The following is a 23,036-nucleotide window of genomic DNA, read 5'->3' as shown; positions in this document are numbered from 1 at the left end:
ATTGTTTTAAAAAAGCCTTATTCTTCTACTTTATTCCCTTCTTTTCTTTTCTCTTCCCTTCTTATCTTTAATTCTGTCTTAACTATGTCAGGGTAACATATTTAGTAACTTATGATATTTGTATTCCTCCTAATCTACCGTACCTATTACCTGCATACTTGTACTTGAATTAGGTTAGTTTAAGATGACAGATGGTATGATAAACAGAAATAAGCAAGAAATCAACAACAGACCGTTCACACACGCCTTCAGTTCACGGTTCTCGCCCTGAAATAATTGCCTGGTGCAGAAATTAAAGCCTAACATGAATATTGAAACGCTGGACAATCGGCTAATAAACGTTACTAATAATAGATCTCCTTCATAAAAGCATTTCACTTCGCCGTTCTCGCCCCCCACACAGTGCCTCCATGATGTAGAAGTTTCACATGAATATTGAAACCTCCGGATAGTCAGCTAATAGGATAATAATGACAATGGAGCGTTTCTATCAAGCTTTCATCTCACTTCACCAGTTAACTTCAATACCTGTCACCATTATTTCACCTGTTACGCTCCCTTTGGTCAAGCTCCTGCAATATTCCAGGTATGTATGCACAGGATGTAGGGATTAGTTCATAGTGAAATCGGTCCTATCATATGTGTGTGAAAAATAAGTGCAAAGGGTAAATGTGAGGAATAAATGTTAAGTCTGTCTCTCTGAATCACACCGCTCAGATCTGCTAAATTATTGGCTAAAGATTTCCTAGTTTTTGCACCCCGGGAAAAATTACACTGTCTGCTGAATAAGATCATTTTCCCAGATATGCAGAAACTAGGAAATATTTTGGCTATTATTTGGCATATCTGCGGCGGTGTTCTTCAGCGAGATTGACTTCACACTAACTCTTCACACGCATCCTTCACATATATTTTTTACGCTTATTCTTCACATTCATCCTTCAAATGCCTTCTTCCAACCGTACCGAATCAGAGATATCTTCGTCTTGCTATGGAATGTGTGTTATTGCCATCAACTCGATTAATGTATTTTCGGTCAAAACCTGTCAATACGAACACACCACCAGAATCACAGAATCAGGAATACGAAAGTCACTACATTTTACATCAAAAGCAATAAATCATTGTTGAGTCACTACCTTACATCAAAGAGCAATTTAACCCGCACATCAGAATATGGTAATGGCAGGAGATATCATTCAGCAGATCATTCAGAAAGACACAACTATAACTCACGTGTCGAGGTCTATTAATTAATCACTGCGAGGAAATAGCTCTTCACCTCTCCGCTCAGAGTCCGCTGCGCCTTCCTCTCTGCCCTCAAGTCAACCAACCCAGCCAGAGGGAGGAACTCGGCCCTGCAGAACCCCCGCGTCAGCAGTCTGTATCTCCCTTTTTCTGCTGTGTTGACATGGTGGTGCGGCCATCTGGCCAAGATGACCTCACTATACCATCTCATACCGCTGCTTTGCAGTAATCCCCATCTTCACTCCTGCAATTCTCCCTACCCTCCCTCTACATCGCCCTTTATATGATTGTATGTACCACATTACACATCTTGTAATCATTCATACTCAGCCTTAGCTCACTAATAACCTTTGTCCGCCTTCGGGCGGCAACAATATGAGATTTATGAACATGCAAGAGAAAATGTTAAGGGTATTGGCTAAGGAGAGAGGAATGAAATAATGGAGTGAGGTTAGAGGAAGGTGCATTGGTAGGCAAATGCAGTAGAAAAAAAGATGCAAACGGTAGCTGGTGAAGAAAGAGGAATGGAAGAACGGAACGAGATGAAGGAAAGGCGTATTGATAAGCAAATGCAATATACCTGATGGGGTTACGTGATCGGAGGAGGAAGTCATGTGGATAAGTGTGATGAAACTTCCCAGAGAATGTTTGGAGGATACGAGTGAGAGAGAATACAAATGAGAGAGAGGCAAGTCCCCCCCCACCCCACACCCACCCCAAATGAGTGATAGGCTGATTATTGCTGACTGAGGTGAGACAGGGAAGTTGAACCCATACTTTTGCCTCCTCTTTAACTTCTCCCAGCAGGATAGCATGTGAGAACACCAATTTATGTCTACACTATATATAACAATTATGCCCACTGGCTGACTCCCAACTTCACCTTCAACTTTAAATAACGTCACCAAGTTGAAAGCCTCCAAGACCACTAAAATAAAGCCTGTGAAAACTGATCGAGGCGTTAGTAAATGCCTGTTGGTTGGTGAGACTGGTTATAATAGGAGTAAGGGTGAATTTGAACTATATAGTGGAGATAGGATAGCTAATGGATGTAATGGGATTAATGGGATAGCACATGTTTGGCTTGGAAGAATGGTGAAGGGCGAAGGAGCAGGGTAATGGGTGTAAGGGTGAATTTGAACTATAAAGGGAAGGGATAAAGGATAGCAATGGAGGTAATGGAATGATAACACGTGCTTGACTTGGGAGGATGGTGAAGGGTTAAGGGGCAGTGGATAGTGAGGTAATAGGTGCAGGGGTGTGATGGGGGTATTGGAAGATGCGCAACTATGTGAAATCAGTCCACAGAAGCTGGTTCGTGAGGGTGTGAAGCTCGTCTCAGCACCCAGAGCATCCTTTCGCCATTCAAATTTCAGTTTTACGTCATTTTCATCTTTTCCCGGGCGGCCGGCGGGGCGTGACGTCACTTGACACATGGACGGTGGACCCTCCCAGTAACAGCCATGATTCATCCTCTCCTGCGCCCCGCAAACTAGTCCAAAAAGGTCTTCCCACGGGCACCAGTACCACCCTAATAGCGTCATTTTGTCACCGGCAGCCATATGTACCATCAAGTCATGGCAGGCTGTTGAAATCACCAAGATAACAGATAACAGGATGTGAATGCCGGTTTGGAGACAGTTGCCAGTATCCTTCACGGCAAGATGCAAGACTTACAGTAAAGGACCTTGGAGGCTGAAACACGGCTTATACTCTTAAATAAATACTGTAACTTGAAATCCTTAATGACAACCAAGGTCAGGAGGCGGTAGACTGGATGTCCACTGGGGGAAAAAGCAAAATGGCAAGTTGTGGCATATTGAAAGGTGGAGGGTGTGGAGACAGTTGCCAGTATCCTTCACTGCAATATACAAGACTTACAGTAAAGGACCTAGAAGCCTAAAACACGCTCCATACTCTTAACTAATTACTGGAACTTGAAATCCTTAATGGCAGCCAAGATTAAGGGGCGGTAGACTAGATGTTTACTGGGAAAAAAAGGAAAATGGCAGACTGTGGCATATTGGAAGGCGGAGGGAGACATGATGGCGTGCTGCGGCCGGGCCTCTCCCAGCCTTTAGTAGTCCAGTAAGAGGTGGCGAGGGAGGTGACACGGCTCGTTTTATACATATAATTTCAAAATGTCGTGGCAACATTACGTGGACCAGCAGCTTATGGGCTCTGGAGTGGTTTCGAAGGCGGTTATCGCTGGTCACGACGGCACACTATGGGCCAAAAGTAATAACATCGAAGTAAGTAATGGCGAGGAATTGGCGCTTTTTGCCGGCTGGGTCCTGTGTGTGCGTGTGTCTGTGTGTCTGTACGTGTGTCTGTGTGTGTCTGTCGCCTCGTCCGTCTGAGTCACATTCTGCTGGCCCTGCCCGGCACCCTTCATCAGCCTGTCTGTCTGTGCCTCGGCCTGGCCCGGCTTTGGGTCCAGCAGGAGGGCAGGGCGTCACCACACACACACACACACACACACACACCTTACATGTTCACCCGAGCCTCAGCTCGGTGGGCAGTGCTGCGCCCATCCCTGCCTGGAAATAAAAAGTAAAAGTATATCAAAGGAGACTTCGATAGGGGGCGAAGCTCCGTCCCTTAGGACGTTGATAGGTCTTGTTTGCTTAAATTAAAATCAGGGGAGGCGAAGGGGGGCGAAGCCCCCCTGCAGGAGGTTGAGATAGGTCTCGTTTGGTTAGGTGAAAATAATGGGGGTTCGAGAGGGAGGCGATGCCCCCTCGTAAGTTAGGTTGTTTCCGTTGTTTGGAGTAAATAATTTCCGTTTACCCAAGTAGATGAACAGAGTCAGGCCGGCCAGGCCTCCTGTATTTTGAGGCCGGCTTTCTTTGTTCGTGAGGCTGGCGCGGCGGGAGGCGGGAGGAGGCACATGGAGGAGGATAACAGTGAAAGTTTCCCCGATGACCCAAATCTCGTGGGTGCAATGCAGTGTGTGTGTGTGTGTGTCCGGCTGTCTGTCTGTGTTCAATGCCCTTATAAAGTCACGGGGTGCAGGACAGGCTACCTGCACGCCCGGCCGCCAGAGGGGGACACATACATCTTGGTTTTAAAGCGTTTAGGTTAAAATATTGCAGTTCACTTCCTGTCCTGTCCCCGCCATTTTCCCGAGTTAGGGGTTAGGGGGGGTAGGGGAGGATTGGGATAGACAGACAGACAGATGGATAGACATGCTAACCCTTCCCTTTCCCTTCCCCCTCCTCTTCCTCCAATCCCCTTATTCGCATGGTATTTTAATGGTTCATAGCCCACGCCCGTTATTATTATCCTTATTGATTATTTGGGTGTTGGTGATGTAATGGGAGGAGAGAGAGAGAGAGAGAGAGAGAGAGAGAGAGAGAGAGAAATGTCATCTGTGTATTTTTGATCATGAAGTTATTGATGGGATTTGTCTAGTTAACTCTCTCTCTCTCTCTCTCTCTCTCTCTCTCTCTCTCTCTCTCTCTCAAAGCCGGTGGATGGTTCAAGTTAAAATGAAGCCAAGTTTAGCTGCCGTCTCAATTTCATGGCCAGTCTTTGCTTCTCTGCTTGCTGTCTGAACCTTCTGCCAGCTATCAGTTTGTATTTAGACACAGTCACATTTTTTTGCACGTTCGCAAAATGTGTGTGTGTGTGTGTGTGTGCTACTCCTGAGAAACTAGACAAAGGTGAACTGAGACTGGGATCATTAATGTTAAATATTTTGGTCAAATATTATCTTAACTGATGTATGACCTCTTAATTATTTGCATTTCTCATGATCAGGACTTACTACATAATACACTATAGGCAGACAGCACAGACAGGTAGACCCATGCTTATCAAATTAAAGAGTAGCCCTGAGTTTTGCATTTGTCCCTGTAGTTTTTGATAACAGGATTGCATTGAAAAAAATAGAAAACCTTTACTGCATGATAGCTAGTAATTGTAACCCAAGTCCATTAACATAGGTATTATTGAAGGATTAGCAGATAGGAGAAGCAGGGAATCCAGACTTAGGTTTAGACTGATCCAATCCTCTCATCTGGAAATATACCAGCTTAGTCTGGTCCAGTACTATGTCAAGGATACAGAGGAGGATGAAAGAATTATCAAGTTTGGTTTGTGAGGTCATGAAAGAAAGGTTGTGGCAAGATGTATCACAAAACTATATAACTGCATTAGATATTGGGCATGTCTTTTCCTTATCTAATAATAAGGAAACCATAATTGGACAGATATCTAGATGAAAATTGAGGAAACAAAAATTAGCAGCTCCCAGTTGTACATACTATTTTCTTTGCCTGGGAGTTACAGATAAGAGCAAGTGACTTTTCCTTTGTTCCCACCTTAGAAATTTGTCCCTCAGTTTGAAGGAGGCTTACATCTCCCTGGTAGAAAGTGTGCTGTTGGGTCAAGGGTATGGAGGTGTTCTTGCCACACTGTTCTTATCCATTTGTACTCCCACAGAATTAAGTCAAAATTGTAATACTTAACTTTTTGTCATCTAATTCTGTAAATGCACATAGTTTGACACTTAGATTTTTTTTAATGGTAGAGGAAACAGCTCAAGGGCAAAACGAAAGGAAATAATAACAGGAAATAGAAATGAACGGCTAAAAAAGAGATCAATTCTGGTTGGAGAGGTGTTGATAGATAAAGCATTCTATTCATTAACTTTTGTTCATTTTGTGAGGCCTTCGTGTGTGTGTGTGTGTGTGTGCCAGTTTTAATTGTAGTTGAAGTAAAGACCAGAGTCATTGTCTTAAGATAATACTAGGTAATTATCACAGTTTCATATATATAATGGGTCAATGTCAAACATAAATTACTGCAACAAAGAATGAGATTATTGTAATTATGCAACTATGAATACTTTCACAATCAAAATACAAGATAATTATTACATTGTCACTTGTTACGTCAGTGTCAAGTAATTATAGCAATAGAGAACATGATAATTCTAATAAGGTAACTAAAAATCAAACCTCCTGTCACTGATTTCTCTCATTAATTTTCAAAGGATAAGAAGGATGTGATAATGAGTGTGACTTTTTGAAGACTGTATGAGAGGAAGAATGAAGGAAACGGCAGCTGAAGGAAACCAACCGTAGTATATAAAGTGATTCAAGAAAGTGGGTGGTACTGGAGAGAGAGAGAGAGAGAGAGAGAGAGAGAGAGAGAGAGAGTCAATTGGTATGGGAATGGATCTGCAGAGAGGGAGTGCCAGAACAGGAAAGATCGGAGACTGCCATGCCCTCCCTTAATGGAAAGTTTCTGTGAAGGGGTGTGGCATCATAGATATAGATAGATCTGAAGTAGTTTAGATTACGAAATGCCAGGTGTGAAGCTAAATGATGTCACTAGCTTTACCTGGAACCAAATATACCTGACATCCAATTATTAACATCGATTCTGATCACTACTTTATTTTCGTTCAAGTTCCTCCATGATTAACCCATCTGCTGTGATTAGCACGGATTTGGCTTTTCCTGGTAGCCTGGTTACATATAGTCTCAGATCTTTCTCTGCCTCTGTGGTGGATAGTGGAATGTTTCCCATGTGGTATTGGTGTGCTGGATTTCCCCTCCCAAGGTGCATGACTACATTTTTCTTTATTGAATTGTAACAGCTACTTTTTGTTCCATTCTTGTAGCTTGGTGATGTCTTCTTGTAGGACATCTGCAGTCAAGGGGTTAAAACTGGGATATTAATCTTATCTGTAATGCGGAGAATATCTTAGGGATGGGATTAAATGAGGTTTCTAATCTTTTCTTGTGTTAGGTCTTCCTGTGACTTGGATTTGTAGGTAAGGGTAAAGTTGGAAGCTTGGTGTTAGCCGAGTGTGGAGATGCGATTTGGACAGATTTTGCAGTTTGTAGGAGGAATTGAAAATAAAAGATGAAATGGAGGTTTCCAAACAACAGGCAATAATTGATTTTCCAGTTGAGTGGTAGATGAGTGGAGCTGGCTTGGCAGTCTTGTGGTGATTGCCATTTCAAGAAAAGCTAGATAAATTCATGGATAGGGAGGATAGGAGGTGTTGGAGTTAGATGAGCTACTGTGAGAAAGCAAAATGATTTTCCTCCTGTAGACTCCATAACTTCTTAAAAATCAAATCGAAAACCCAACCTGTAAAACTTATAGGATAGATACTTACTTAACCCAAAGCTTTAAAGCTTTATTTGTTTTTATTTAATTTACTAAATAATAACACTCCCCAGTAGAAGACCATATCAAGTTCCCAGCAAGAGAGTAATAGTGTCAAAAAGAGGTCAATTTCCTTATCTTTTTTTCTTTCTTATTTCGTTAATTTTTTTGTCATTTGGAATATTTTTTTGACTTTTTTACACATGTTTATCACTATTTTTCTTTATTTCCATTTCATCCCCTTCTCCTTTCCCTTCATTATTGTAGTTATATATTTATAGTTTCTTTTACTGTGTTGGTTTATCCTTTATCTTAATTTATCCTCTTTTTCTCCTCTCTCGGTTTTCCATGTCACCGTTTGGAAATCAGCTAATATTCCCATTCATCTATAGCTTTTATCTGTCCCCTATTTCCTCTTCATATCCTGTTTTCCTTCTCATTTCTTGGCTTTCTCCTGGTCCTAAATCCTCACTCAAGATGTTTGTTTATATACTTACTCTTGAGGCACATGTTTATTCTCTTATTGTGTTCCATCTCATTTTAGTCTGATTTCTCTTCTCGTCTTTGTCATTCAGTATCAAAATATCATCTAAACGTTTTTCTTTCCATTCTTTTCTCTATGTTTCTCTCCTCTCCGACTTTTAATGCACATGTTTATTCTCTTCTTATTGTGTTCCGCCTCATTTTCTTCTGCTTTCTCTTTTCTCATCTTTGTCATTCAGTATCAAAATATCCTCTTAACATTTTTCTTTTCATTCTTTTCTCTATGTTTCTCTCCTCTCCGTCATCGCACTTTCTTAATCTTTCTCTTCACATCTTTGTTTTCATTCTCCTACGTAAGGGGGCTTCGTGGTGCAGTGGTTAGCACACTTGGCTCACAACCGAGAGAGCCTGGGTTCGACTCCAGGGCGGAGTGGAAAAATTTGGGCAGCTTTTCCGATACCCTATGCCCCTGTCCACCCAGCAGTGAATGGGTGCCAGGTATTAATCGGGGGTTGTGTCCTGTCTCCTGGGATCTGTTCCCTTCTCTTATAAATCTTCCCCTTCTGTCTCTCTCCAGCATATGACCACAGATGTTGCGCCGACTAAACGAAACTTTCCAACTTTTTCTCCTACGTAAGCTTTCCTCTCTTCCTCTTCACTCTCTCTTCATCCTGTTCTTCACACCTTTTTTCACTCTTCTGTAAGCTTTCTCTCTTCCTCATCTCACTTTCTTCATCCTTCTCTTAACATCTTTGTTCTCATTCTCTTAGGTAAACTTTCTCTTCTCAAACTCTTCATACTTTTCTTCACATAGTTTTAATTTCCCATCATATGTTTTCTCTCTAAATCTTCACACTTTGTTGGTCTTTCTCTTCACATCTTTGTTCTCATTCTTCTATGCATACTTTCTCTTAATCATCTTAATAATCATTTGTTTTCTCTTCCCTATATTCATTTGTTTTCTTTATCCTCATTTGTTTTATCTTCCTTCTCCTCATTTGTTTTCTCTATCTTCATTTTTTTTCCCGTCCTCATCGTCATTTGTCTTCTCCTCCTATTCACTCGGTAACTAGATCTGCCTTGTTATCCAGGGAGCTGATTAAGAGGAGAACTTGCACTGCTCTCGAGTCCTGAGTTTGCACATCCAACCTTTGACTCATTAAAGCTAGAAAGGGGACTTCGTTTTGTACCCCGAGATAAACCGAATTATGAACTCCACCTCGCGTGAATTTAAATGAGGCTGTGGGGTGTGTGGGGTTCGTGAGAGAGAGAGAGATGGATGCAATACGAGATGAGGACAGTGAGATCATCTACTTTATACGAGTTTAGGAGCTGTTAGAGATTCACAACCCACTACTTTCCACATAATGTTAAAAAAGTGAGGAAAATATCTGAATTCTAAATAATAAAGAAGAGAAAGAAGGTGAAAAAGGAGGAAGAAAAGAAGGAAATGAAGGTAAAAAGGATAAACATACAGATTAAAAAGGAAGATTGAGAGAAGAGGGTTAGATAGGAATTATATGTTGTATGGATTTTAAGGAACAATGTGAGGTTAGATAATGATTTAGTATCGGTTTTAAAGAACAGTAAGAGAGCATAGGTGTAATAGAGATGTAGTATTGGTGTTTTATATATTTACGAACACACACTTACACACACAACAGTGAACCCAATGCAAATAGTGAAGACACTCATAAAAATCATCCTCTTTCGTTTATTAATGGTCTCTGTTAACCTGTTTTCTAAGGGTAATTCTCAACAATCACAGTCTCAACTATAGATAAAACTTGCATCAGAATAGAAGACTCGCCGACCTTGGCATGAATGTAAAAGTCTTGAGAGGGAATGTGTAGTGTCTCTTCGTTAAGTTTGTGACATGCCGGCATTGTGTTTACGGTCTGTCAGGTTATGCCGAGGGGAGGAGCTGTCAGTGTTAAGAATAGTTGTTTGTGCCATTCGCTCCTTGTTGTGGTTTAAAGGGAATGTAAGGAAGTCCCATTTGAATCCATTACTGATATTTTGACTTAGTCCTCCTCCTCCTTCTTTCTTTCCTTCTCGTTCGTCTTCATATTCAGGAAGTGTGTGTTAGGAATGGTGTTTTGTGCCATTAGCTTTCCTTGTAATGGTTTAGGGGTGTGGTGAGAAGTCCATTTGAATCCATTACTGATTTCATTCTTGTTTTCTCCTCATTCATTCATTCTTTCTGCTTCATCTTCATCTTCTTCAGGAACTTTCACTGTTAAGAATATTGTTTTGTGCCATTAGCTCCTCCTTGTAATGGTTTAGGGGTGTGTAGAGAAGTCCATTTGAATCCATTACTGATTTCGTGGTTGTTTTTTCTCCTCTTTCATTCTTTCTGTTTCGTCTTCATCTTCTTCAGGAACTTTCACTGTTAAGAATAGCTTTTTTTTTTCCCATTAGCATTTGAATCCTTTGTGTATTTCTCTGCTTGTTTCTGCCTCTTCTTTCCTCCTTCGTCTTCATCTTTAGGAATCGGCAGTGTTAGGAATAGTGTTTTTTACCATTAGTTCCTCCTCTTTATCATTGTTTAGACTTTAGGGGAATGTAAAGATGTCCATTTATGTCCATTGCTGATTTTTCCTCGGTCCTTCTCCTCCTTTTTCTTACGCTTCTTTTCCTTCTGCTTCTTCATCTTCAGTTTCATCGGCTTAAGTATTTTCTTTCATATAATACTGCATAGAATTTTATCGCTATTTGTAGTGAGTAATTGTGGAGGGAGGATGTTGTAAGTTTTTGTGGTTCTCTTCCTCTGTTTTTTTTTCTTATTGGTGTGTTATTCTTTATAGGTCATTGCCGTGTGTGTGTGTGTGTGTTTTATTTGAGGTTAAAGAATGGGGTGGTGACGATGTTTGTGGTTCGTGAGTGACATTTTATTTTTATTTTTAGCGTTTATTCTTCATTTTTATTTTTGTGGATAATTTGTGGGAATAGTTACGTAATTGGTGTATCCGTTTTTGTGACATGCAGTGGCGAATCAAATTAACCATATCTCTCTCTCTCTCTCTCTCTCTCTCTCTCTCTCTCTCTCTCTCTCTCTCTCTCTCTCACCTCGCTGACTCACTTTTACTTTCGTGGGAGGGGCAGCGCTGGCCTCTATTCTTTTCTACCAATTATTTTTTCTGCCCAGCCCTTGGCCCATCCCTTATACGTCCACACACACAAGGCGAGGTCCGCATCACAATGAGCACAGATACGAGGGTTTTTGGAGGTGTCTAAAGTATATGTAGATGCCCTCCTCCTTCCCCTCCCCTCCCCCTTGTCCCTCACCTTACCTTACCTGATGTTCCCTCCCTCCCCTTACCTGTCTCCTCCCCTTCGTCCCCTCCCTACCTCCTCCCCTTCGTCCCCTCCCTACCTCCTCCCCTTCGTCCCCTCCCTACCTCCCTCCCCCTACCTGATTACTCATACCAGAACCCTGAACTTGTGCATAAGGAAGTTCCATGAAAGGGAGAGTTTGGCCGCTGACACATGCAGGCGTACGTACACACAAACACACACACACACACACACACACACACACATACTTTGTTCCTGGTAATGTAACTGATTAGTGTTGTGTTCTATTCAGGTCAGCACTCTTGTTTTAGGACACTCTCTCCCTTTCAGTACATGTCTTTGTTGTTTTTGCTTACTGTTAAGAAAATACCGTCTTATTATCTCTTATACATACTCTAAAACTCACTTGATTACTGTAGATACTGATGCAAAAGTAGAATTTCTTTAATAGTTTTTAGGCCAAATTTACAGTCTAATTTACATGGGCACAGCTGTTTTTTTCAAGGGGGTAAATATATTTTCCTCGGCAGCACATGTGTAGCAAGTAGGACATTTGGCAAAAGCATGAAAAGGAGAAACGCCACTATTGATTTGCAGCCTTCAAAATGTCAAAACTCCTCGTAAAGATTCTCACAGTTTACATCTTGCATAGTTTCATAGTGAGCCTGAAAAATGATGGCTTGGGGGAGTGCAATGGTAGCTATACTGAACAGATTTAGGACTAAGAGTGTCAATATATCTACTGACCAGACTACACTATCAACGCCTCGGTAAATTTCTTCTTTCAATCACTGTCGCTTTGTATCGCTTCTGAGGTCTTTTCTCCTGGAACTTCCCTCCTTTGTATCCTTTATTTTCTCTCCTTGTGTCCAGTGTTCAAACTTATATTGTAGCCATGAAAGAGGGAGGGATTTTACTGTTACAAGAGATACTTTCACGAGTATATATATATGGTAGTGACGTGGTGGCTTTATTACATTATTGTCTTTGGAGTTAGACCAGAAAAAACTACTTACGGTATCTCCCAAGGTGAATAGATTATTTATACTGTACAGGAAACACTATTCAGGCCTGCGTAGGTGTAGAAACGTGTAGCAATAGATCTAGTAGAAGGTTGTACACCATTACTAAGCAAACCTACCCCAGCCCCTTAAATACTTCTGTAAATGTCAACCCTCAAAGACATTGATACATTTGATTGATGAATAAATCTAACCCCTAGGAAACTGTGGCCTGTGTGGAGGTTGATGCCTTAAACTTAGTCTCAGGCCGATATTCTTCAACATTTTGGGGCCTACACCCACAAATGATAGGGTTTTGTAGAGGTTGTGGACATTTCCATGGGGAGTTTTACAAGTCCAGTGATAGTTTGACAAGCCTTCTGCACCATCAATACAAAAAACACTTATGAGAACCTGGCTATCTCCTTTGTAGCCTTTGGAAGTATTTGTTGAGAGAGTTCAAAGTGTCTCAAGAAAATGTGCCTTAAAAGAAATGCAAAATAAGTTATAGGTTAACAAATGAGTATAGCTGAGACAAGGTTCCAACACCCACCATCTCTCCCTCCCCTAACTACAAATTTGAAAGGAGTATTTAGTGTGGTTAGTGATGATTTGATGGGGACTTCATTGCTATTTTGGTAGGGTTTAGCTTTTACTCCTTAGCTTGTGGTAGACATATGAAGGTTATTTGTTTTGATGCAGTGTTATTACCTAGAATTACCTTGAGTGTGGCATGATGTGACACGGAACTTCCATTGTTTTGGCTGTGGTGTGGTACTTATCTACAACCATAAATATAACTTTATAAAAAAATGGAAATGAATGTTGCTGCCATATTCTAGTCTTATAGCAGGATTGAATGTGCTAAGAGGGAGAGATGGAGACACTTCTGCCGTGATCACCCCCTGGAGGGAAGTTTCCACGAGGCAGCAAGGCGTCAGATATAGATAGATAGTATTCAGGGCATGAAATTCTCAAGTACAGGTTTAATTATGTGCTGGAGTTGATCATTCATTACAGGGTCCAACTTCCATTAGTCAGTAGTAAAGAAAAAAAAAGAAGACGTAATTCATGCAAACGGGAAATTATAATTCTTCCCAAAACAAGTGAATTCTCATAGGCGAGAAATTTATACTCAAGAAAATTATCTGATATATGGAATGAAAGAAATTGAAGTTTGCCATATTTACTGTGTTCTGTTCATGTTCAGATGTTTCTCCACAATAAAAAACAACAACCTCATCTTGACCCTGGAGGTGAAAGTTGACATTGTACTTAGGATAGGAAGATCAGTACAAGATTGATGGTTTATTATATTATTCTTTATGGCAGAGGAGGCAAGCTAGGTCAGGCCGAGAGAAAAAAATGTCTGCATATTGTTGCGTCTGTACAAGGATCATAGGAATAAACGCTAAAAAGTTGGACATGAAGGGCAATAAGACCATGGCATAATATTTCAACCTAGTTTTTATTGTTTTTGTTTTTAATTTAATGCCAGCCAGTTCCCTTTTTTTCAAGTAACAAAACCATATCATCAATTATAAGATTTTCACTGATCATAATCATAGCCATTACTAGCGGACTCCGTATTAGAACATCATCATTATAGTGTTGTGGGGTGATTATGGTGTGAAAATAGACAACCAGAATATGTTTACTTACTACTTTAGCCTCACTTACAGTATTAGAGTACCGTAACATCATCATTACAGTGCTGTGGGGTGACTGGTGCAAAAATAGACAACCAAAATATGTGTCCTTACTCCTTTAGCTTCACTTACTACAGCGAACCGTTAAAACATTATATAGTTTAATTCAACATTACTTTTTCTTGGTATACATTTTTTAGCATTTTCATATTTCTCTATTGCTACAGTTAGGTACAGTGATGCATTCCTTCGTCGAGTGTGTACAGTGGATAACTAAACATCCTCTTACCTTTTCTAAGTATCGTACATTATTTAGCATTTATATTTGTTACCTCAAGTGTTACAAGTACAGTGATGTGACCCTTTGTGGAGTAGGTACAACGCATAACTGACAACATTCTCTCCTCTTACCTTTTCCAATTACAATTTTACATATATACATTTTTCTCTAGTGTTATAAGTATGTACAATGATGTGGTCCTTTGTTGAGTGTGTTCGGTGCATAACTAACAACATTCTCTCCTCTCTTTTCAGCCCACTCGGGAAGAACTAGTTAAGCTGTCGAGTAGTTTTTCTGATCAGTCTAATCTTGCCATGAGTGGCGTCCATATAGGCGGCGAAAAGTTCTTCTACCTCTCTGGCACTGACAAGGTGAGTGTTACGTCTACCTGTGACCTGTTTGTATACTTACCTGTCTGTCCTGGGAGCAATGGGTGAGGAGTCTGCCCTTCAGTGTGTGTCATTTCTATCCTTTTTTTTTTTTTCCGCCCTATCCTTTTTTAGCTTCCATTGTGGCAGTGAAACTGATCTGCTATTAATTTTTTTCATTTTCTCTTTCCCTATTTTCTCTTTTCATTTGTTCCTTCTAGATTTAAGTACCTCGTTTTGTTTTCTTATTGAACCTTTTATTTTCTCTATATTTTATGAATCAGTTCCTCAGTTCAGCTCAGTGACCTCTTGAGTGTTGAAACCAAACAATTCTGACATGCACTGTACAAAGCCCAAAAGTTACACAAAGTAAAGGAATATTTAGAGGCATATGCAAAGCTGCTTGTGGCCTCGGTGTTCATCTGTCACATTGGCCCTTGAGCCTATGGTGGGTAGTAACCTATCACCCCAGGACACAGCAGGGGTGACTTCTGGGTTACCACAGTTCACATTCCCCAGGTTTCCAAGGTATGCATTTATCAACTAGCCCTAAGAGGAGAATGAATAGCCGGGTAGGCTGTGTGTCGACTGCTTGAGCCAGGATTCAAACTGAGGCTCGTGGCTTTTTAGATAGGGATGCTAACCACCTCACCACTGAAGTGCTTCTTATATGTAGTATTTGGTGAATATAGAGAAGCTAATAACAAAGATGGGACTAATACAATAAGTTTTTGTAATATGGTGCTTGTAGAAAATTTAAAACACTGGGAAGTTGCTTGGTTAGGCAATTGTAAAGCCATTAGGGTGAAATGTGGAACTGGTCTATAGTCTGCCCACTACTTGGTTGAATGTGTGAGTAGGCTGTGACAGTAGTGGAGGCAATGATCCCAGTTTGTTAGTTGTATAATGGATCATGGATGTGTTGAGACTATTGTAGAAAATGAGCCTAAGAACACAGCTTAGCCATGGTCATAATAAAGACAGCAGTACTGTATAGGCATGCTGTGAACGTATTGATGAGCATATCCATTTATTTATTTATTTTTTGGATTGGGAGGCTTTAATTTCCATTTTCTGTCTTTTCTCAAAATTGGGCATTGATACTGGTTTTAATTGAGGTATTGATACTGGGAAGCCTAAAGAACCAGGATCTGTTAGGTATAGGTGGCAGAGAACCAGGCAGACATGAAATTAAAGCACTTCCTGGAGCAGATTGGAGTACACTAGCATCTGAGAGAGTGGCTTTTGAAGTGTGTAAGTGGTAGAATTTGTTCAGCTCAGCATTCACATTAGAAAGACAAAATTAATATGAAAAAATTAGAATAGTGTATATTATTTGGCAGACGTACCTTGAATTGTAGGTGTAGGTAGGTTAGGGTAGGTAAAGAGGGAGGCAGGGAGGCATAGGTAGATTAAATGGGGTGAGGACAAAGTATTAATAGGTGTAGGTGGGGCAAGGTAGGTAAAGAGGAAGGGATTGAGCTGTAGGGGGATTACTTTGGGTGAGGAGGGAGGGAACAAGTCATAGGTAGGCATAGCATAGGCTCAGTGAGAAGGGAGTGAGGGAGTCAGAGGTAGGTATAGGGAGTGAGGGAGCAGCAGTAGACTCATAGGTAGGTTAGGAGGGAGTGAGAGAGCGGTGATAAGACTCATAGGTAGGTTAGGAGGGAGTGAGAGAGCAGCGATAGACTCATAGGTAGGTTAGGAGGGAGTGAGAGAGCAGCGATAGACTCATAGGTAGGTTAGGAGGGAGTGAGAGAGCAGCAATAGACTCATAGGTAGGTTAGGAGGGAGTGAGAGGCAGCAGTAGACTCTTAGGTAGGTTAGGAGGGAGTGAGAGAGCGGTGATAAGACTCTTAGGTAGGTTAGGAGGGAGTGAGAGAGCAGTGATAGACTCATAGGTAGGTATAGGGAGTGAGAGCAGCAGTAGACTCATAGGTAGGTATAGGGAGTGAGGGAGGGAGCAGCAACACTCATAGGTAGGTTAGGAGGGAGTGATAGGTAGCCGGGCGAGGGGTGGTGGAGTACAGGAAGACGTTGATTGATGCTGTTACTGCTGTTTCATCCTGTTTTCTGTGCTGATCATGACCCCCAGACCAGGCCAGGCTTGTTAGGTACACTACCACCCTGCGCCACTGACTAAGGTGCATAGAAGGGGCTACTAAGTTATTTTTTTATGTGAGATGGCAGTCAGAGAAATAGAAAGGGAGTGACAGAGGGAGGGGGGCAGCATCCATGTATTTCTGACTATCTGTGTCTTATAGGATTGCCTTTATACTATTTCTTATAACTGAGAGGATGTACAGATCGATCTAGTTTGTATGTGCTTCCTTACTGATTAAATGGAGCAATAACAATGAGGAAAAGGAGCATTAAGCAGTGAACTAAGTAAGGGAGGACATAAGTGACTAGCTTGTGTGTGTTTGGGATGTGGAGAATGGCAGTGGAGTAACCGGTAAAGAATTAGAACAGTGAACTTTTGAGGAGCCATAAGGGGTGAACCAAGAGAGGACTTAAGTGTCTGCCCTGTGTGTGTTTGGGGACGTGGAAAATGGCAATGCAGTGGAGTAACAGGTCAAGAATTGGAACACCACAACCCGAGAGGAAATTGGATGTAGGTCAGAGTTTAGAAGTGCTGGTGTTGAGGCGTGAGAGTAGCGGAGGGAGGAGAGCAGAGGAGAGAGAGGAAGTGGAGGAGGTGAAGCACTTGAAGGTTTAGAAGGAAAGGAAATGGGATTGTGTTTAAAGGGAGAAGAAAACCAAGAAAGTCATTTTATTAGGTTTATTTATTATACGGATATGTGCACAGTTGGGACAGGTTATGGGATAGTGTATACAAGCACTGCCTTTCGAGAGACAACCATAGATGGATAAACAGACAGGCAGAGCTACAGAATAGCAAACAGGCAGACTAACAAACAATGGAATACAAAGATGCAAGCAGACAAGGACAGCTCAAGAGTGATAGGCAGAGAGAGACAGACACAGTGACAAACAGATATAGAGATACAGAACACAGACAGACAAATAGACATAGGTGTAAATAGGCATGTAGGTAGATAGACAGACAAATAGACAGACAAGAAGACAAGCAGGTATGGTATAGACAGACCCAAACACCAATTTCACCCCTGTTATGCCAAGATAAACATGCTTCCCCACTACAAACAAACTAATCAAGGACCAAACAAGCACATACCACATAGGCCCACATACCTCGCAACACACATAGGCATTTTAAAACACACACACAGGGCAGGGTTGGCATTCCTGACCCTCTCCTCGATGGCCTGAAAAGAACACGTATTAACAGAGTCGGCCATTTCGCTGCTGCCCTAAAATTTTCACGGCCTTGAGTGGCTCTGCGAAAAGGGTCTGGGTGGCTGGCGGGTGAATAATGTTATGGTGGGATTGCCTCTTGCTCCTGAATGATGCAGGTTCGCGCTGTGCTGAGGTAAAGGGCAAGGCAAATTTTAGGGAGGATAAACGAGCTAGTGTGGTAGACAAGGAACGTAATGTGTGGGTAAATGTATGTAATGGCTGCAAGGGAAATGTTAGTAGGTAAAATGTGTGCGGATGACGGACGTATTTGTTGCTGTAATTATTCTTCCGTGGCGTAGCGTTAGTGTGTGCACGAGACGGAGAGAAAGACCGAAGCAGACAGAAGCCAACAGTAAAGGAGATAAACATCCTATAGTATAAAAATAGTAAGAAATGGTAAAAAAACAAACAAAGAAAAAAAACCCAGTGAAGTAACGTAACCAAACTTATTTTTAGTTGGTGATAAAAGAAAGTAATTTTTTTATACTAATTAAAAAATGTTTGGTCGCATTGGAGTATTTATTTATTATTTATTTTTTTCCTATGGTTAGTTTTTATAATTTTTAAGATTTATGTACTAGTATTATAGGGTGTTCATCTCCTTTACTGTCAATCTCTGTCTGGTGTCTATCTCTGCCTATCTCATGAACACACAATCACTACATCACAGAACATAATACCTGCAGCTAAACTGACATACACAGGTAGCCATTGAAAGCACTACAACACTATAACTGATGAGAAAAACAAGGTTGCAACAAAACTTCTTATGGAGGAGAAGTTTAAATTGCAGATTATAGACTAAAGACTACTGCAGGAGTGTGTGGCGGGAGGGAAGGGGGATCGTGAGGGGTAGAATTTAAGTAAAGGCTCTAAATTTACCTGGTGTTAGATACCTTGTAGTTTATAGGATTTGGGTCATGCTTTTATTCCTGCCCTCATACTATATATTTGTTAAACATCATTAAACCTCTTTCGACCACTCCTCTAACTCTTTAGGAGCAGTGAGTATGTTTCCTTTTTTTATGCCCTTGAACAGACCCTTTGATGTAAAAAAAGCTTGCTTGGACCACCTCTGGATTTATACGGTTTCATTCGTTGATACTTATTTATATAGGGAGCTGAAATGGTTGACCTTTTATCCTCGTGTCCCCTTATTCACCTTAGAAAATCATCTGTCCTTTTAAGTGTGTTTGTGTGTTGCAAGAACTTATAACTAAACTAACCGTGGCTCTCTTCCCTCCCTTCTCTCCCCTCTCTCAGGTTATCCGATGCAAGAAGGGCAAGTCTGGGATGCACTCAATGAAGACCTTGCAAACAATATTGGTAGCAGTATTCGAGGAGCCCATCCAACACCCCCAGGTGGCTAGCGTCGTAGAGTCTCTAGGGGACTACCTAATCTCCATGTCTTACTGAGGTCAGTCCCGGCTGCGTCTCCCTCCCACACTCCCTCCCTTCCACCTGCGTTGCTCTGCCGTGTTGCCCTCCCTGTGTGTGTCTCGGGTTCTTGAGAGTCATCATCATTTGTCCTGCGCGTTCTCCTTGGCTAAACTTTTTTTTTTTATATCTCTTCTAAGGGTTAAGGGAGGATCTGGTGTGTTGTGTCTCCTACTAGTGTGCTGTTGAGGGACTTTTATATATCTACTGCCATGAGTTGATTTAATGTTACTTTTTTAAGGAGTGGCTATGAGATGTATTTTATGTGCTCAGTAGATATATATACTATTACAATTTTTGAAGTGTTATCAGTGTGCAAAAAAAATAAATAAAAAGCTTATGTTGTTTGGTAAATGAACCATATCAGATTACCATAGGAAATGGGAGAGGATCTAATTAACTTGAGTGCCATCCCGCTGGAAAAACAAAACAAAAAATTATCAAGGAAAAGTTATTGTTTTAAGTCATGCATTCAGGAACAAAGAAAAGCCTGCCTGATGAGGAACATGCTGTAATGGGAAATACTACTACATGTTACATTCTACTCAAGCTCCTTAACTGCCAACTGTAAACTTAGTAACTTTGTAAACCCATAACTCAGGCAAGGCCACAGTCACACGGCCCGGCAAGTCTATCCAACAGTGTATTGCTACTCTCCAAACCACTCATTAGAGCTCTTAATCCACCTCTTGAGACCATGAAAAATATAGCGTCTTCAATCCGCCAGTTTAAAGACAGAGAAATCATAGCTTCTTCAATCCACTAATTTGAAATCTAACTTTTATTGTAATTGGACTCTCTTGGGATGAGATGGTTAACACCTTTCCCAGCTTTGAAAATGAATAATAAATGAAGGTCATGATTAGAATACGTATCACTGTTGGAAGTCCTTGTGCCTGTGTGGCTGCAGACTGCGGGGGGAGGGGGACTGTGCGCTACCTCCCCCCCAGTCCCCCAGTCCTTGGCCTACTCCCGCTGGTGAGTGTGTGCGGGCATGATTCACTCACACCTGTCGCTGTTTCTTTGCAGTGACGGCAGAGCTCCTGAATATCACAGTATCTTCACACTTTGAAGTTTGTGGCAGTGGATGACATGTGATATACCAGTGTTGACCAATGGAGTTATGATGAGTGGCTGTTATGAACCATGCATACATACATGTTCCATCATAACTCTTGTAAGAACTCTGTCTGAACAAATGCAGCAAACGGAAGGAAAACTAAAAAAATACTACATGTGGAAGCCCTTTGTTTTTTGGTTAATAACAGATGTTGTTTGGGAGCGGCTTTGCCGAGTGTTGATTGATTGATTGATTGATGTGTCGACTCCACCGACAACAAGGGTTCTCATCTCAAGTGGATACAATATACTACTTTTTCGCGTTTGAACACTTTTGTATAATAAAATTTTTCCATGAACAATTTATTATTGAAGCTTTCTTATATGAATTAACTTGCACTCTTTGTAAGTAAGTGATGATTTTTGCAGCTAATAGAGAAGTGGCTAGCCGGTGTGCATCTGAGCATTTAGTGGGGGAGGGATGACCTGCTGCTTCCTGTCCTGCCACCCTCCTCCTTCCTCGTCTTCCTGCTGCTACTACTACTCCTACTTCTACTCCTCCTCCTACTCCCTCCACTCTTCCCCCTCCCACTCAGCTCCTCTATCCCAGTGATCCCTCTCATCTTCCTCTCCCCTCTCCAACACCTGTGTGAGTGTCTAGTCTCTGCTAGCCACTGATCCTGTGTTGAACTGTGTCACTGAATTTGTTCCTTAGAGGAAGAAAGGTTTCTACAGGTATAACATCACTCAATGGGAACGATTAAATGGAATATGCATTCCTTATTTCAAGTGGTATCTTTTATGTTGATATCCAACAAACTATATTTTTCTTTTAAGGAAACTTACTCTAGCCTGTATCTGAATATTGGGTCCTAATATCTCACTGTGCATTTGCTCAGTCTTAAGATTTATTTGTTTATGCCATTTATTGCTATTGATTTGATGATGGGGGACATTAAAGAATCTCAACTATTTAACTTTTTTTTTTTGTCTGAAAATGGGGGATTGAAGTCAGTCATCAGTCACTGAGACTAGGGATTATGAACCTGAGGTAATAAATGATTAAAAAGTATCAATGTGGTCATCATCCTGTTGTTAATGTTCAAAATCTGTCTGGTTCAGAATTGCTGGTTTGATCATTTTTTAACTTAAGGATAAATGCTGTGCTGGTCCTCCATGGTCAGCGCTGCTGTTCTCAAGAGGCACAAAATTGGACCACACGTGCCCAGGCTTGGTGTTCTGCCGCGCTGGCAGTGTCTTGCTGCTGGCGCTCAGTATTGTACAGCTTCCATTGCCCCCCAATAAACACTACTTAATAAATGATGTCTTTGATTCCTCACTAATGGACGGGAATGGACTGGTGGGTTTGTGGTCGGCCTCACTATTGGGACAACTTTCTATCCATCCTAAACACACACACACACACACACCTACATATACTTTCCCCAGAGCAACAGTAAGAGCAGTAGGTTACTTGATAATTCTTCCTTAAATGTCACCTATCTCTTTACATATATAACACTATTAATAAAGAAAAAGAAAAAATTGTTGCAGTTTGCACAATGGAACCTGAAAAAAGTGATATTGGCAATTGCACTACAGAACCTGATGCAACATTACTGCTGCTTCAATGGACACCCTCTACCGCCCGACAAACCTCATGCCGTAAGCTTACCAAGAGTCCTCCACTACACTAATTAGTAGGTATTAGTCAGGTAAATCCTTCAGCACAATTTTTTTTTTTTTTTTTTTTTTTTTTTTACAGCAAAGGAAACAGTTCAAGGGCTTAAAAAAAATAAATAAAAAAATAAAAAAGCCCACTATTCACTGCTCCACAATGGCTTCTGAACCATTTGGGCTATTGTTAATCTTCAAAGTAACACTACAGTATACAGTTTTGACATAGTTCTCACTCCTACATTTAGAGGTGGTGATGGTGGTTACTACTACTGTACTACTATAAATAAATCTCTCTAGTACTATTATACTACACCTAAAAAATAAATTAATCACTTTCCCAGCTCTACTACAATATTAAGTGCCCATTTTTTTTTTTTTTTATATTACTGATTTTACATCTACCATTACTACTACTACCCTCTCATTACCTCAGTGTTGATTGAAGTCCTCACCAATAAAACTTCTGAAAATTAACCAAGAACAGAACAAAAACTTATTATTATACACACACACAAAGGGTCATGAGATTATAAATCCATGTAGTAGTTTATTATTTTTCTGGTGTGGTTTACATGTTAATACAAATCTGCAAATAAGTATAGTTAAAAAAATAGCACAGTGGTGTTCCGGCGTGATCAAACGGCAGGCTTATTATTTCGTTTATTGGAGTGGGCCTGTGTGTGTGTGTGTGTGTGGTGTGGTGTGGTGTGGTGTGGTGTGTGTGTGTGTGGGTGTGGTGTGGTGTGTGTGTGGTTATGTACGCCTATGTTACAAGCTCTCCCTTCCCTTGAGATTAGTTTCAATAATATTACTCAGCCAAACTCAATTCCTTACCAACTTTCTATTAACTTTCATTCTTTGCTTACGTATTTCTCTTACTTTTTTATTCGTATTTAACTTTTTACTTTTTCCTATGAACTTTTTCTTTAATTTTACGGACCAATAGCTGCCTTCAACATCAATTTCCTCTTAGTAATAATAGAATGGCGCAAAGGAACCAAGTAAAATGTAACTGGAATTGAATTTATGTTGAATTTAATGAAAGGCGTGAACAGTTTTGAGTATCAACTGACATCTCTTTTTGTAA

General features: G+C 40.9%; 1 protein-coding gene across 2 annotated transcripts; it reads left to right on the top strand.

Annotated features, from left to right (window-relative positions):
* Window positions 1–3,316: 3,316 nt before the first annotated feature.
* On the top strand, window positions 3,317–21,589 carry LOC127010302 (profilin-like). Of its 2 annotated transcripts, XM_050884164.1 has the most exons (4): window positions 3,318–3,500; window positions 14,339–14,455; window positions 19,037–19,190; window positions 20,240–21,589. In XM_050884164.1, the coding sequence occupies exons 1-3, from the start codon at window positions 3,390–3,392 to the stop codon at window positions 19,187–19,189; spliced, it is 381 nt and encodes a 126-aa protein (XP_050740121.1). In that variant the 5' UTR covers window positions 3,318–3,389; the 3' UTR covers window position 19,190; window positions 20,240–21,589. The 2 variants fall into 2 exon arrangements, with proteins under 2 accessions (XP_050740122.1, XP_050740121.1); XM_050884165.1 differs by having other exon boundaries at window positions 3,317–3,500; window positions 19,037–21,589.
* Window positions 21,590–23,036: the final 1,447 nt, after the last annotated feature.

This window comes from Eriocheir sinensis, chromosome 43, assembly GCF_024679095.1.
Source record: "Eriocheir sinensis breed Jianghai 21 chromosome 43, ASM2467909v1, whole genome shotgun sequence".
NCBI classification, from domain to species: Eukaryota; Metazoa; Arthropoda; class Malacostraca; order Decapoda; family Varunidae; genus Eriocheir; species Eriocheir sinensis.
Note: the sequence above shows the minus strand (reverse complement) of the source record. Positions and strands in the feature narration are given on the sequence as shown.